The 14,738-nt window shown below is 42.2% G+C and overlaps 2 protein-coding genes across 4 annotated transcripts; both read left to right on the plus strand.

The window, feature by feature from the left end:
- The first annotated feature begins 2,026 nt into the window (after positions 1–2,026).
- On the plus strand, positions 2,027–7,421 carry LOC129829517 (uncharacterized). 3 transcript variants are annotated; one of them, XM_055891245.1, is made up of 6 exons: positions 2,027–2,088; positions 2,273–2,502; positions 2,643–4,749; positions 4,905–4,977; positions 5,102–5,188; positions 5,269–7,421. In XM_055891245.1, the coding sequence occupies exons 2-6, from the start codon at positions 2,460–2,462 to the stop codon at positions 5,368–5,370; spliced, it is 2,412 nt and encodes an 803-aa protein (XP_055747220.1). In that variant the 5' UTR covers positions 2,027–2,088; positions 2,273–2,459; the 3' UTR covers positions 5,371–7,421. The 3 variants fall into 3 exon arrangements, with proteins under 3 accessions (XP_055747220.1, XP_055747221.1, XP_055747223.1); XM_055891246.1 differs by having other exon boundaries at positions 4,908–4,977; XM_055891248.1 differs by lacking the exon at positions 2,273–2,502 and having other exon boundaries at positions 2,048–2,088.
- A 797-nt stretch (positions 7,422–8,218) lies between these two features.
- LOC129829520 (emerin-like) lies at positions 8,219–14,721 on the plus strand. Its single transcript, XM_055891251.1, has 6 exons — positions 8,219–8,586; positions 8,828–8,929; positions 9,218–9,252; positions 9,421–9,503; positions 9,611–9,667; positions 12,079–14,721. The coding sequence occupies exons 1-6, from the start codon at positions 8,505–8,507 to the stop codon at positions 12,299–12,301; spliced, it is 582 nt and encodes a 193-aa protein (XP_055747226.1). The 5' UTR covers positions 8,219–8,504; the 3' UTR covers positions 12,302–14,721.
- The last annotated feature ends 17 nt before the right edge of the window (positions 14,722–14,738 follow it).

A 14,738-nucleotide genomic window follows, 5' to 3' on the forward strand; every position in this document is an offset into this window, starting at 1 on the left:
CTCGGCGCTCAAGGGAGCCAGTACGCATGCACGGTCCGGTATTTCCGGCGCCACCTCCCCGCCCTAACCCAGTACCACCAGTGCCTCCTCCACGCACTAGCCATATGGTGCGTGTCTCCAGCCCTTTACCACCAGTGCCTAAACCACGCACCAAGCCTCCTGTGTGTCCCCAGAGTCCTGTGCGTCCTGTTGCTGCTCCCCGCACTAGCCCTGAGATGCGTGTCCCCAGCCCGGTGCCACCAGTCCCGGCACCACGCACCAGGCCTACAGTGCGCCTCAGCCGGCAGGAGTCTGCCGTCTGCACAGCGATGCCTGAACTGCCCGTCTGCCAAGCGCCATCTGAGCCATCCGTCTCCCCAGCGCCATCTGAGCCATCCGTCTCCCCAGCGCCATCTGAGCCATCCGTCTCCCCAGCGCCATCTGAGCCATCCGTCTCCCCAGCGCCATCTGAGCCATCCGTCTCCCCAGCGCCATCTGAGCTGCCGTCCCTCGGTCTGGAGCTGCCGTTCCTCAGTCCGGAGATGCCCCTTATCCTGGTGCTGCCCCTTATCCTGGTGCTGCCCCTTATCCTGGTGCTGTCCCTTATCCTGGTGCTGTCCCTTACCCTGGTACTGCCCCTTAGTTCAGAGCTGCCCCTGACCCTGGTACTGCCCCTTACCCTGGTACTGCCCCTTACCCTGGTACTGCCCCTTAGTCCGGAGCTGCCCCTTAGTCCGGAACTGCCCCTTAATGCAGTGGGGTTAATGTGGAGGGGGGTCATTTGGAGGAAGCTAAGGAGGCGGTTAGGGACTGTGGTGACGTGGGGACCACAACAAGAGCCGGAGCCGCCACCGTGGATGGAAGCCCACCCAGACCCTCCTCTAGACTGTGTAATGGTGCGCCCGGAGTTCGCACCTTAAGGGGGGGGTTATGTCACGCCCTGGCCTTAGTATTCTTTGTTTTCTTTATTATTTTAGTTAGGTCAGGGTGTGACATGGGGAATGTTTGTGTTTTGTTGGTTTTGGGTGATTCTATGGTAAAGGGGTTGTTGGGTGTAGTATATGGGTTTGTGTTGAGTACATGTGTCTAGCGTTGTCTATGTATGTTTAGTTGTCTAGGAGAGTCTATGGTTACCTGAATGAGTTCCCAATTAGAGACAGCTGATTTCGGTTGTCTCTGATTGGGAGCCTTATTTAGGGTAGCCATAGGCTTTCATTTGTTGTGAGTAGTTGTCTATGTGATACGTTTGTAGCCTGTGTGTGCACATCGTTGTTTAGCTTCACGATCGTTTTCTTGTTTTGTTTAGTTCGTAAGTGTGTTTGTTTCGTTTGCCTTCTTCGTAAATAAAAAGGACATGGCTTATTTTCCTAAAGCTGCGTTTTGGTCCGTCAATCCACCACACGATCGTGACACAGAATGAGTTTTTCCCCACAAAAGGGTTTAATTACAGACAGAAATACTCCTCAGTTTCATCAGCTGTCCGGGTGGCTGGTCTCAGAATATCCCGCATGTAAAGAAGCCGGATGTGGAGGTCCTGGGCAGGCTTATGGTAGAGAAATTAACATTAAATTCTCAGTTAACAGTTCTGGTGGACATTCCTACAGTCAGCATGGCAATTGTACGCTTCCTCAAAACTTGAGACGTCTTTGACATTGTGTTGTGTGACAAAACGGCACATTTTTAGAGTGGCCTTTTATTGTCCCCAACACAAGGTTCACCCGTGTAATGATCATGCTGTTCAGCTTCTTGATATGCCTCACCTGTCAGGTGCATAGATTATCTTGGTAAAGGAGAAATGCTCACTAACAGTGATGTAAACAATTTTGTGCACAAAATTTGAGAGAAATAAGCTTTTTGTGTGTATGGAACATTTCTGGGATTTTTTATTTTAGCTCATGAAACATGGGACTAACACATTACATGTTGCGTTTATATTTTTGTTGAGTATAAATTAGGGCCTGCCCTATACAGACGATGCTTCATTTGATAGAGCCAGACACAGGCAGGGTGGAAGTGGTAGCTTACATCTCGGAGGGAGGGAGGGAGGGCTGGGGCTTGTGTTAGACATCGGAAAGTAAACCACAACACGGCTTATGTGCTAAATCTACGGTGAGTACATCAACATCTTCCTACATGTGACTTTATTTATGAACAACCAAATCCTTTTAACAGACTTGGGTTTTGTGACATTTCAATTTGCATATTTTTAAAATTATTTTGTTGTTCTCTTTGTCCTGTCTGTCACTACTTGTCGATGTGTTTTGATCTATTTCTGCATCCCCTATTTTGACAGGAAGCTAGTTGAAGCAATAACAGACGAAAAAACCTAACACACTCTCTTCCTGTCAGAAATCAGAAGAATTTTGTTGTAAAAGATGCTTTCAAATGTTGCCAAAACGTGTCTCTTGGTAAACTGAATAACTTAAAAGGCACAGAAATTTTATGACATGTAGTTTGACTTAACCTATTACCTAGAGAAGATGGAACAGAACTTTGCTGATTTGCTAACGGATGCATTTTCAGGTGAGCATTATGCAGGTCGAAGCTAGAGCATTTAACTTCACTGACATTTAGTACAATCATTTCCTGAAAGTTACAAGAAATATATTATTGCTTTGGTTTTCTGTCTGTCATTATTCGCCATGTTGATGTTGTTGTTACAGACACATCCCTCCCATCTTTCCCTGAAGGAGGGTTCGACTTTGAGCCTCTTTATTTTGACGAAGCCAAGACAGAAATGTCCTCTGCAAGATTACCAGTGCTGAGAGAGGAAGAGGAAGATGTGGATGAAGGACAGGAAGAGGAAGAGCCTGGTGGAGAAACTGGAACTGTACCTGACCATATCTCAGTGAAGACATATGATGTGAGTTTGACTGAAGAGGATACACAACATATTGATGATGAGAAGAAGTGGGAGGAGGAGGAGGAAGAAGAGGAGGAGGGCAAGGATGAGGAGGGCAAGGAGGAGGAAGATGAGGAGGGCAATGAGGAGGAAGATGAGGAAGAGGAGGAGGAGGAGGAGGGCAAGGAAGAGGAGGATGGCAAGGAGGAGGAAGAGGGCAATGAGGAGGAAGAGGAGGGAAATGAGCAGGAGGAGGAGGAAGAGGGCAAGGAGGAGGAGGAAGATGAAGAGGAGATGGACTCAGGAGAAGAAGAGGACACAGGAATAGAGAACATTGGCTCCCCAGGGGGTAGGTCTGTGGTTGTTCACTACGACAAAGAGAATATAGAAAATATCGTAACTACAGGACAACCTTTTGCCCAAGAGGAGAGGGAAAACCCTAACATCAGAAACATAGAGCAAGGTGCTTACGAGAACAGTGATGTGAGTTGTTTTGAGGGTGTTACTGAAGATGACACCATGAAGATCACAGCAGATATAAGTGAAGGGATTGAAGAAGAGGAGAGACTGACGGCTGAAGAAAACCAAGAGAAATCATCTGATTCAGACCTGGAGGTCCTGACAAGCTCTATCACTGAAAACCAGAGAGAAGAGGGAAAGAAAGAAGTGAACTTACTCTCCCCACATTTTCCCCAGGAGAATGAAGAGGAAGAGGAAGATGAACATGGAGCTCCAGAGATTGTTTCTGATTGTCCTGATCCCGCAGCAACACAGAATCTGCAATCTCTTATGGTCAATACCTTTGTGGAACACCCGCTTGAGGAGAAAATTAAGGACTTCCTAGGGGACGACCACCAAGAGGCGGGTGAAAGCTTTGCAGATTACCCCTCTGACTTCTCTCCAAGTGAATACGACAAGGATGGAGGGAAAGGGAGAGAGCAAAACAAAAATGGGAGCACACTGTCTGGTCCCTCTGAGGGTCATTTAAAGATAGATGAGAATGTCTACCTAGAGAGAGAGATAACCGAGCAGAAGGATAGCCATGTACAGGGAGAGGAAGACGAAAAGGAAGATGCGAGACCTGCTATCTCTCTGAGCGTAGAAGGCGAACAAGATTTTGCAGATTGTGCGATGTGTAATATCAATATTGACATTAGCACGGGCAAGATTATTGAAGACAATCTTGAAGCTGATAGCTCCAGTAAGGATGAGAAGGATGAAGACCCAGGGAAGCATAATGAAGAACACCCAGCCCTGCCAAGATACCAGGGTATTCCTCAGAGAGACTGCAGATCTCATGTTTCACCTCTACCTGACTGGGAGGGTGGAGAGGAGAACAGCTCCAAGCAGAGTGTTGCTGACCTGCATCTTTCAGACACCATCTCCGATGTCCCCACTTTTACCCTTCACAATGAGGCTGGAACCAGTACAGCAGAGGTAACCAGGTGTAACAGGGGTAAGAGGAGTACAGGCAACATGTCATCATCTGACTCTGAGGATAATTTTCCCGGAGAATTTTGTACGTTGGAGACTGAACTAAGAAAGAACAAAAGGGAAACTTGCATTTGGGGTAAAGAGGAGTATCTTGGAGAAATCCCGCCGGAGCTAGAAGGAAAGTTGGAGAACCACCTTCACACCAATATAAGCTGGGACACAGGGGATAATAACATGGACAGGAGTGGTTTCATTCTAGATTACAAGTATGAGGGGAGCGGAATCACAGTCGGAGAGGAACAATTTGCAGATGATGAAGAAGAGGAGGAGAGGAGTTGGAAACAAGAGAGAGTGAGAATCGAGGCATTCTACAAGTTTTATAATGACGAAGAGGAGAAGGAGGCCATGGAAACGGAAGGTGCTTTTTCAGGGAGGAAGCCTAGAGTTCAGTTCTGCATGGATCCCCTGCCTCAAGTCATTGAATATACAGACAGGTAAGGGAAATTGCCTCCATAAAATTACTCAAGACACACGCAAACCAGCAAATGCCTATTTCTACTTGAACAAGACATGTCATTTGTACTGTCACTGTGGTAGATAGATAAGTGAAATAATTTCCTATATTACTGTCTGTCTACTACGTTCTTAGCAGCAGTGACACGGATTTCGTCGACAGCTCATCTGACAGAGATGAGGACCTGGATTCTACAGCAAGGCTTGAAGTGAGAGCTCTCTCTCTCTCTCTCTCTCTCTCTCTCTCTCTCTCTCTCTCTCTCTCTCTCTCTCTCTCTCTCTCTCTCTCAGCCACCAGCAGCAGCACATGACAATGCAGTGTGTCTATTTCAGGAGCAGCGAGAGCCTGAGAGTCAGAAGCCACAAGGAGAACTACAAGATCTCAGCAAAATACCTCGGACACACAGCAAGAGAGACCGAGTAAGTCTTTAACCCACAACTTTCTGTAAAAAGGGCTTCATGAAATTGATGGATTCCTCTGACACACTGTGTTTGTGTAGTGTCTGAGGGTGCTGAAGTTCCTGCTGAAGATGGCCGTTTTGACATTGATTGGACTTTTGACATTCTGGTGGACAACAGACCTACTGGACTTGGACTGGTGATCTGGACCAAATACAGTTTTTTCTAACAACTGTACTAGAGGTCGACCGATTATGATTTTTCAATACCGATACCGATTATTGGAGGACCAAAAAAAGCCTGATACCGATTAATCGGCCGATTTTTAAAAATGTATTTGTAATAATGACAATTACAACAATACTGAATGAACACTTATTTTAACTTAATATAATACATCAATAAAATCTATTTAGCCTCAAATAAATAATGAAACATGTTCAATTTGGTTTAAATAATGCAAAAACAAAGTGTTGGAGAAGAAAGTAAAAGTGCAATATGTGCCATGTAAGAAAGCTAACGTTTAAGTTCCTTGCTCAGAACATGAGAACATATGAAAGCTGGTGGTTCCTTTTAACATGAGTCTTCAATATTCCCAGCTAAGAAGTTTTAGGTTGTAGTTGTTATTATAGGAACTATAGGACTATTTCTCTCTATACGATTTGTAATTCATATACATTTGACTATTGGATGTTCTTATAGACACTTTGGTATTGCCAGTGTAACAGTATAGCTTCCATCCCTCTCCTCGCTGCTACCTGGGCTCGAACCAGGAACACACCGACAACAGCCACCCTCGAAGCAGCGTTACCCATGCAGAGCAAGGGGAACAACTACTCCAAGTCTCAGAGCGAGTGACGTTTGAAACGCTATTAGCGCGCACCCCGCTAACTAGCTAGCCATTTCACATCGGTTACACCAGCCTAATCTCGGGAGTTGATAGGCTTGAAGTCATAAACAGCAGAGCTGCTGGCAAAACGCACGAAAGTGCTGTTTGAATGAATGCTTACGAGCCTGCTGGTGCCCACCATCTCTCAGTCAGACTGCTCTATCAAATCATAGACTTAATTATAACATAACACACAGAAATACGAGCCTTAGGTCATTAATATGGTCGAATCCGGAAACTATCATCTCAAAAACAAAACATTTATTCTTTCAGTGAAATACGGAACCGTTCCGTATTTCATCTAACGGGTGGCATCCATCAGTCTAAATATTCCTGTTACATTGCACAACCTTCAATGTTGTCATAATTACATAAAATTCTGGCAAATTAGTTCGCAAAGAGCCAGGCGGCCCAAACTGTTGCATATACCCTGACTCTGCGTGCAATGAACGCAAGAGATGTGACACAATTTCACCTGGGTAATATTGCCTGCTAACCTGGATTTCTTTCAGCTAAATATGCAGGTTTAAAAATATATACTTCTGTGTATTGATTTTAAGAAAGGCATTGATGTTTATGGTTAGGTACACGTTGGAGCAACGACAGTCCTTTTTCGCGAATGCGCACTGCATCGATTATATGCGACGCAGGACACGCTAGATAAACTAGTAATATCATCAACCATGTGTAGTTATAACTAGTGATTATGATTGATTGATTTATTGTTTTTTATAAGATACGTTTAATGCTAGCTAGCAACTTACCTTGGCTTCTTACTGCATTCGCGTAACAGGCGGGCTCCTCGTGAGGCAGGTGGTTAGAGCGTTGGACTAGTTAACCATAAGGTTGCAAGATTGAATCCCTGAGCTGACAAGGTAAAAATTCTGCCCCTGAACAAGGCAGTTAACCCACCGTTCCTAGGCCGTCATTGAAAATAAGAATGTGTTCTTAACTGACTTGCCTAGTTAAATAAAGGTGTAAAAAAATAAAAAATAATCGGCAAAATCAGTGTCCAAAATTACCGATTTTCCGATTGTTATGAAAACTTGAAATCGCCCTAATTAATCGTCCATTTCGATTAATCGGTCGACCTCTAGACTGTACTGTATTGTCAATATGCCTATGCCTGAAAATAATTAGATAATAAAGTAGCAGCAGCTAAGTAAAAAATGCTTACTTGTAAGGAGAATACTATCTCCTTATACTGTAGTTACTGTCACTTTCATCATGTCTTCATCTGTAACATGTCTTCAGTAACATGTCTTCAGTAACATGTCATCTGTAACATGTCTTCATCTGTAACATGTCTTCATCTGTTTGATGGATAATAAAAAGGGGTCTATTTATATTCCCATTCAACTTTAAGGTTCAGTATTTTTTATATTGTTTTACATCAAAGATACAGAAAGCTTTTCCACACAAATATAAGCCTTATTGTCTAAATTATCTGGTACTATGTGACTCTTGCCAGAGCAAAAGATATACCTAAGAGGCTGCTGTCACGGGTAAATTATTATTATAAAAAAAGAAAAGAGGAACCTGAAACAACGTTGTAACAATCATATAAATAGAATGAATCAAACGGACATCCGCCATTCAAGTCAATGACGGTATAATGATCGGATTGGTGGTCATTGGGAGTGTACCCACCCATGGGAGCAAAGCAGGAAGTAAAAGCAGGAAGTGCACCCATCAATATAAATCAAATTAATTTTATTTGTCACATGCTTTGTAAACAACAGGTGTAGACCAACAGTGAAATGCTTACTTATGCTGTGATTTGTTGATCCAACTCAATTGACATTACAATACGTACATTCTATTGCATGAGCCACATCAGGTAACATAATTTAAGTGAACAACTCTACATTACCATTGAAATTATCGCATCACAAAATAACAGGCAACCGTTACGAGTGTACCGGTCAAACTGCCAGGGTAGTACCAAAGACAGTACAGTATGAAGAGCGGCCAGAACCAAATAAAAAAAATATTTTTAAAATTCCAAATACAGATCAACAATTTACATTCTTATCTTATCCAAATAGAAATCCCCGATGACACGGCGATGTTGGCTAGCTAATCTCATGCGTTAGAAACACGTCGTCGGGTCTAAAGGTCGTCTCGCACCGAACTGCGCATGTGCAAACCGTCAATTCAAATGCACTCCTTCGATAAAATGTTGTTTTTGACGGAAATGAAAAACTGTTTGTTCCCGTTTCATAAGCGTTCCCGGAAGTCTCGCGATATTACCCTTCCGGGTTTTAGAAACTTTGTGGTTAGAGGGTCCAAGGCCGTTCTATTCATAATATTTCTATGGTAGCAATGTGTGGAAGTGGGTGGTGCCAGAACATTGTTGATTTTTGCAAATTAAACTGTAGTTAATGTAGCCAGTCAACACGAGTAATTTTCCGTTGCAATCAAAGAGCAAAATATATAGCTGACAGTATGGCCACACTGAGAAGTAAGTCTGACCAAGAAATCAGGGAACTGTTGGACGAGTATGAAATTAAGCACGGACCTATCGTTGGTAAGACATGCTTTCATTTTTCAACGTTAACGATAGCTAGATATGCTTACCCAGCCCTTAGCTGAATAATGTTTTAGCTAGCTACTGTAGCTAATAATTCCTAGCCTAGTGAGTAGGCTAATAGACTAACGTTATGTCTATGACCAGACGGTCTCAAATGTATTGATGATATTATAATAGTCATGTAGCAATGGTTTCATTGCATTACTGAGCCACATCTAACATTTCTGCATTTTTTGAGACACTACAAGGCCCCTGTATGAGAAGAAGCTAAAAGAGGCCATGGCCAAAGACAAGAAAGTCACAAAACCATCCTCAGACAAAACCTTCTACAGAGAAGAGCGTAAGTTATACATACATGATAGCACAATGCTACATTATGCATACATATACTATCTTTAGACTGAGCTAAGTGGAAATCAGGAATTATATTTTTGTCGTTTAGCAGATGCTTTTATCCAGAGCTACTTACAGGAGCAATGAAGGTTAAATGCATTGCTCAAGGGCACAGCGACAGGTTTTTAACCTAGTCGGCTCGGGGATTCGAACCAGCGACCATTGGGTTACTGGATCGACGCTCTAACACCTAGGTTACCTGACTGAATGTTTGTTTACTTTTTCTTCATTTCAGAGGAAGAAGTCACTTATGTTACCTATCGGACACCAGTAAGTATCCAACCTTGGGTTGATTAATTTGTTCGTAGTTGCTTCTACATTGTAGATAAGAATTCGTTCTTAACTGACTTGCCTAGTTAAATAAAAAATAAACTAATTTTATAGATGGAAAATCAAACAGTCTTACCATCAATATTATTCTGTTTCTCATATTTGCAGGTTATAAGTGAAGTGCCTTCAGGAGATGGAAAACCCTACATGAGGTCAAGACCAGAGTATAGTGAGAGGGACTTTGTGGATGAGTACGTTTGTTTACAGATTTTTATGTTATCCAGTGTTTTTTTTTATGGTCAGTTGATTTAAAGTGGACCAATAAAAACGAATCCACTTATTTCTCTATCCTTTGCAGCAAACTCTATTCAAGATCAAGACCAGAGTACAGCAGCGGAAGACAATACGTTGATGAGTGAGTCTCTCGTTTTGAAAGATTTCAAATTGTTTATGTATAATATTGTTTTCATAGTTTGGTCCCAGATCTGTTTTTTTTATTTTTATGCCAAGTCTTGCCAAGTCCTATGGTCGTTGTCATGCCGACAAGAACCATATGACAAACACATACTGAAACTATGCTAACGTTCAGGGATGTGATTCCTGCTTTTCTGACATTTATCCTTCATTCATATTCCGTGCCTTCCAAAGGTATTCATACCCCTCGACTTATTCCACATTGTTGTTACAGCCTGAATTCAATTTTTTTTTAATATTTGTGTTTTTTTCTCACCCATCTACACACAATACCCCATAATGACAAAGTGTGAACACGTTTTGAGCCATTTTTGCAACTGTTTTAAATGGAATACAGAAATATCTAATTTACATAAGTATTCACACCCCTGAGTCAATACATTTTAGAATCACCTTTGGCAGCGATTACAGCTGTGAGGTCTTTCAGGGTAAGTCCTAAGATCTTTGCACACTGATTGTACAATATTTTCCCATTATTCTTTTCACAATTCTTCAAGCTCTGTAAAATTAGTTGTTGATCATTGCTAGGAAACCATTTAAGTCTTGCCATAGATTTAAGAAGATTTAAGTCAAAACTGTAACTTAGCCACTCAGGAATATTGACTTTCTTCTTGGTAAGCAACTCCATTGTAGATTTAGCCTTGTTTCAGGTTATTGTCTTGCTAAAAGATGAATTAGTCTCCCAGTGGATAGCAAACTGAACCAGGTTTTCCTCTAGTTTTGCTTGTACTTAGCTCCATTCAGTAAACATTTTTATCAACCAAAAAAAACTCCCCAGTCCTTAACGATTACAAGCATACCCATAATATGATGCAGCCACCACTATGGTTGAAAATATGGAGCATGGTACTCAATGTGTTTTGGAATGTTTTCTATTCTGTACAGGCTTCCTTCTTTTCACTGTGAATTAGGTTAGTATTGTTGATCTATCCTCATTTTTCTCCTATCACAGCCATTAAACTCACCATTGGTCTCATGGTTAAATCCCTGTGCGGTTTCCTTCCTCTCCGGCAACTGAGTTAGGAAGGACGCCTGTATCTTTGTAGTGACTGGGTGTAATTGATACAACATCCAAAGTGTAATAAATAACTTCACCATGCTCAAAGGGGATATTCAATGTCTGCTTTTTTAAAAATGTGTACCCATCTAGCAATAGGTGTCCTCTGTGAGGCATTGGAAAACCTCCCTGGTCTTTGTGGTTGAATCTGTATTTTTTTTAAATTAACTTCTCGACTGATTATCTGTATGTGTGGGGCACAGAGATGAGGTAGTCATTCAAAAATCATGTTCAACACTTACTGCACACAGTGAGTCCATGCAGCTTATGTGACTTGTTAAGCACATTGTTACTCCTGAACTGATTTAGATTTGAATACTTGACGGAAGATATTTCAGCTTTTCCTTTATTATTTGTAATAAAAAAACAACAAAAATAAACATTCCACCCTCACATGTGGTATTGTGTGTAGGCCAGTGATACAATCTCAATTTAATAAATTTTAAATAACATAATGTGGAAAAAGTCAAGGGCTGTGAATACTTTCTGAAGGCACTGTATATACACTGAGCATACATAACATTAAGAACACTCCATGACAGCATTCACCTAGTCAGTCTCTATTGGTCACTTATAAATCCACTTCAATCAGTGTAGATGAAGGGGAGGAGATGGGTTAAAGAATGATGTTTTTAAGCTTTGAGATTAAATGAGACATGGATTGTGTAGGTGTGTCATTCAGAGGGTGAATGGTCAAGACAAAAGAGTAGTGCCTTTTGAACGGGTTTTGGTAGGTGCCCCAACCCACCGGTTTGTCAGGACTGCACCGCTGCTGGGTTTTTCAACACTCAACCGTTTCCCGTGTGTGTCAGGAATGGTCCACCACCCAAAGGACATCCAGCCAACTTGACACAACTGTGGGAAGCATTGGAGTCAACCACAGGAGGTTGTTGGCACCTTAATTGGGAAGGACAGGCTCGTGGTAATGGCTGGAGCAGAATAAGTGGAGTGGTATCAAATACATCACATGGTTTCCGTGTGTTTGATGCCATTCCAGCCAGTATTATGAGCCATCCTCCCCTCAGCAGCCTCCACTGCAGTCAACATGGGTCAGCATCCTGGTGGAATGCTTTAGACACCTCGTAGAGTCCACGTCCCTGATAAAATTGAGGCTGTTCTGAAGGCAAAGGGGGGGGGGGGGGTGCAACCTAATATTAGGAAGTTGTTCACAATGTTTGGTATACTCAGTGTATATGGAAACTGACCTATCCCTTAGCTAAGAACCTGCTTTTCTATGTTCTGATCACATACCTGAATGTAGTCATGTGAGACTAAACCCCCCCCCCTGTTTTCAGGCCCCATGTCTACAACACACCATCATACTCCTCTTACTCCAAACCAACGCCTGTGGTGAAGTCTGGAGGTGTCGTTGTGAAGGAGGAAATAACAGAGAGCTCTGGGAAACTGGTCCCCCTCTGGATCCAGTTACTGGTCTTCCTGATCGTAGCCGGGTTCCTGTACTTCATATTTATCAACATGGAGTCCGTAGAGAGTAACCCCTTTAACAGAATCCAATAATCACATTTTTCCAAAATCTGGGATGCGTTCATTAGGCAGAACATTTTTAAGAAAACAGTCCAAAATGGGGAAGTACTAATAATAAAATCGCAAATGTTCCTATTGGACAACATTTTTAAAATGAATGAATATGTCCCAGTGTTCAAATTTTGACAGATGTATTAAGGCAAATCCCATGCCTGTCATTCTTTGTGCTTGTGGTTTATATAAAAAAGGTGACTGACATGGATTCTGCCAAAGGAAAGCCAGAACATTTCCTCCCGTCCAGACTCGTATTTAGCTACTAGATGATGTATAGTATTCTTTTATCATACAACTATGTTACCAAAATAGGGTGCTTCTACTATGGGTAATAGCGATGACACTTTCTCACAGTACTGTCTTCATCATCTCCCAAAAAATGTAGTGTCCACAGCTCATAGTAAATACATTTACATATATATATATATATTGTATCAAATCAGAAATACACTATATACACAAAAGTATGTGGTCACCCCTTCAAATTGTTGGATTGGGCTATTTGTTATTGATGGGTATAAAATCGAGCACACCGCCATGTAATCTCCATAGACAAACAGAATGGCCACTTTCAACGTCAGTTCCTCAAACTTTTGCCCTGCTAGAGCTGCCCTGGTTAACTGTAAGTGCTGTTATTGTGAAGTGGAAACGTCTAGGAGCAACAACGGCTCAGCCACAAAGTGGTAGACCACACAAGCTCACAGAACGGGACCGCCGAGTGCTGAAGCGCCTAGAGTGTAAAAATGGTCTGTCCTCGGTTGCAGCACTCACTACCGAGTTCCAAACTGCCCCTGGAAGCAACGCCAGCACAATAACTGTTCGTCAGGAGATTCATGAAATGGGTTTCCATGGCCGAGCAGCCACACACACACAAGTATAAAGCTCACTGCCATTGGACTGAAGCAGTGGAAATCAGTTCTCTGAAGTGATGAATCACACTTCACCATCTGGGTTTGGCGGATGCCAGATCGCTACCTGCCCCAATGCATAGTGCCAACTGTAAAGTTTGGTGGAGGAATAATTGTCAGGGCTGTTTTTCATGGTTCTAGGCCCCTTAATTCCGGTGAAGGGAAATCTTAACGCTACAGCATACAATGACATTCTAGACCATTCTGTGTTTCAAACTTTGTGGCAACAGTTTGAGGAAGGCCCTTACACGTTTCAACATGGCTATGCCCCTGTGCACCAAGCGAGGTCCATACAGAAATGGTTTGTCGACATTGGTGTGGAAGAACTTGACTGGCCTACACAGAGCCCTGACCTCAACCTCATCGAACACCTTTGGGATGAAGCCGACTGCGAGCAAGGCCTAATCGCCAACCTCACTAATCCTTGTGGCTGAATGGAAGCAAGTCCCTGCAGCAATGTTCCAACATCTAGTGGAAAGCCTTCCCAGAAGAGTGGAGGCTGTCATAGCAGCAAAGGGGGGGACCAACTCCATATTAATATCCATGATATTGGAAAGAGATGTTTGACGAGCAGGTGTACACATACTTTTGGTCATGTAGTGTATTATGATTTGGTAATGGCTATTTGTGTAAATGTCCTGACACAATGTGCTATCTAGTTGTATAGTCTGGCTTAGTCAGACATAAGCAGTATCCTCGGATTCTCTTTGCGTCCTGGGGGGGTATACTACAAAGCAGCAACAATGACTCTTGCCTAACTATTGTGAAAAACTGTATTTGGAAGATAAGCTTGAAATGGGCATGGTCTATTTGAATCAAAAACACAAGTTAAGCTTTCTTCATGAACAAGAAAATCAATTGTTATGTTTGGATTGTTTAAATTACATTAAAGTTCTAAATTACAAGGTTCTAAATGGCATTAAAGTTCTAAATTACAAGGTTCTAAATGGCATTAAAGTTCTAAATTACAAGGTTCTAAATGGCATTAAAGTTCTAAATTACAATGTTCTAAATGGCATTAAAGTTGAAAATGAAGTGCCTTAGCATTTTGACCTGTTAATGGTTCCATTCACACTATTATGCAAATGCAATTGTTGTGATAGGTCGTATTGTCATTCAAATGTTCCGTGTGTGAGGTGGTTCTGTTAGATGTCTTATGGTGACGTCACGAGAACATGTTTCTACACCTGCAGTATCATTTTGTAATACTCACTTTGACGGTTACCAGACACTTGTCTGTTTTTTATCAGAGATCACTTTGGTCACACAAGAATGTTTATAGAGCACGGTCTGCATCCCATATGGCACCCTATTCCCTATATAGTGCACTACTTTTGTAGTTCGCGTGCACTATATAGGGAATAAATAGGATGCAGTCTACAAGTAAATACTTTTCAGCAAGACAGTAACTGTTCACATATTTTGTATCCAGCCATTTTGAGTCATTCCTATGAATCTCCCAACTTTTTAAATAAATGCTTCTGTATCAAACAGGATTTCTGTAATTT

The sequence above is a fragment of the Salvelinus fontinalis genome, chromosome 31, assembly GCF_029448725.1.
Source record: "Salvelinus fontinalis isolate EN_2023a chromosome 31, ASM2944872v1, whole genome shotgun sequence".
NCBI classification, from domain to species: domain Eukaryota; kingdom Metazoa; phylum Chordata; class Actinopteri; order Salmoniformes; family Salmonidae; genus Salvelinus; species Salvelinus fontinalis.

Excerpts from the sequence above, each read along its gene's own strand:
- LOC129829517 (XM_055891245.1), top strand. The coding sequence starts at position 2,460 with ATGGAACAGAACTTTGCTGATTTGCTAACGGATGCATTTTCAG. Across the intron at positions 2,503-2,642 it reads GCTAACGGATGCATTTTCAG|ACACATCCCTCCCATCTTTC; the intron begins GTGAGCATTATG and ends TTGTTGTTACAG. Across the intron at positions 4,978-5,101 it reads ATTCTACAGCAAGGCTTGAA|GAGCAGCGAGAGCCTGAGAG; the intron begins GTGAGAGCTCTC and ends TGTCTATTTCAG.
- LOC129829520 (XM_055891251.1), top strand. The coding sequence starts at position 8,505 with ATGGCCACACTGAGAAGTAAGTCTGACCAAGAAATCAGGGAACTGTTG. Across the intron at positions 8,587-8,827 it reads TAAGCACGGACCTATCGTTG|ACACTACAAGGCCCCTGTAT; the intron begins GTAAGACATGCT and ends GCATTTTTTGAG. Across the intron at positions 8,930-9,217 it reads AACCTTCTACAGAGAAGAGC|AGGAAGAAGTCACTTATGTT; the intron begins GTAAGTTATACA and ends TCTTCATTTCAG.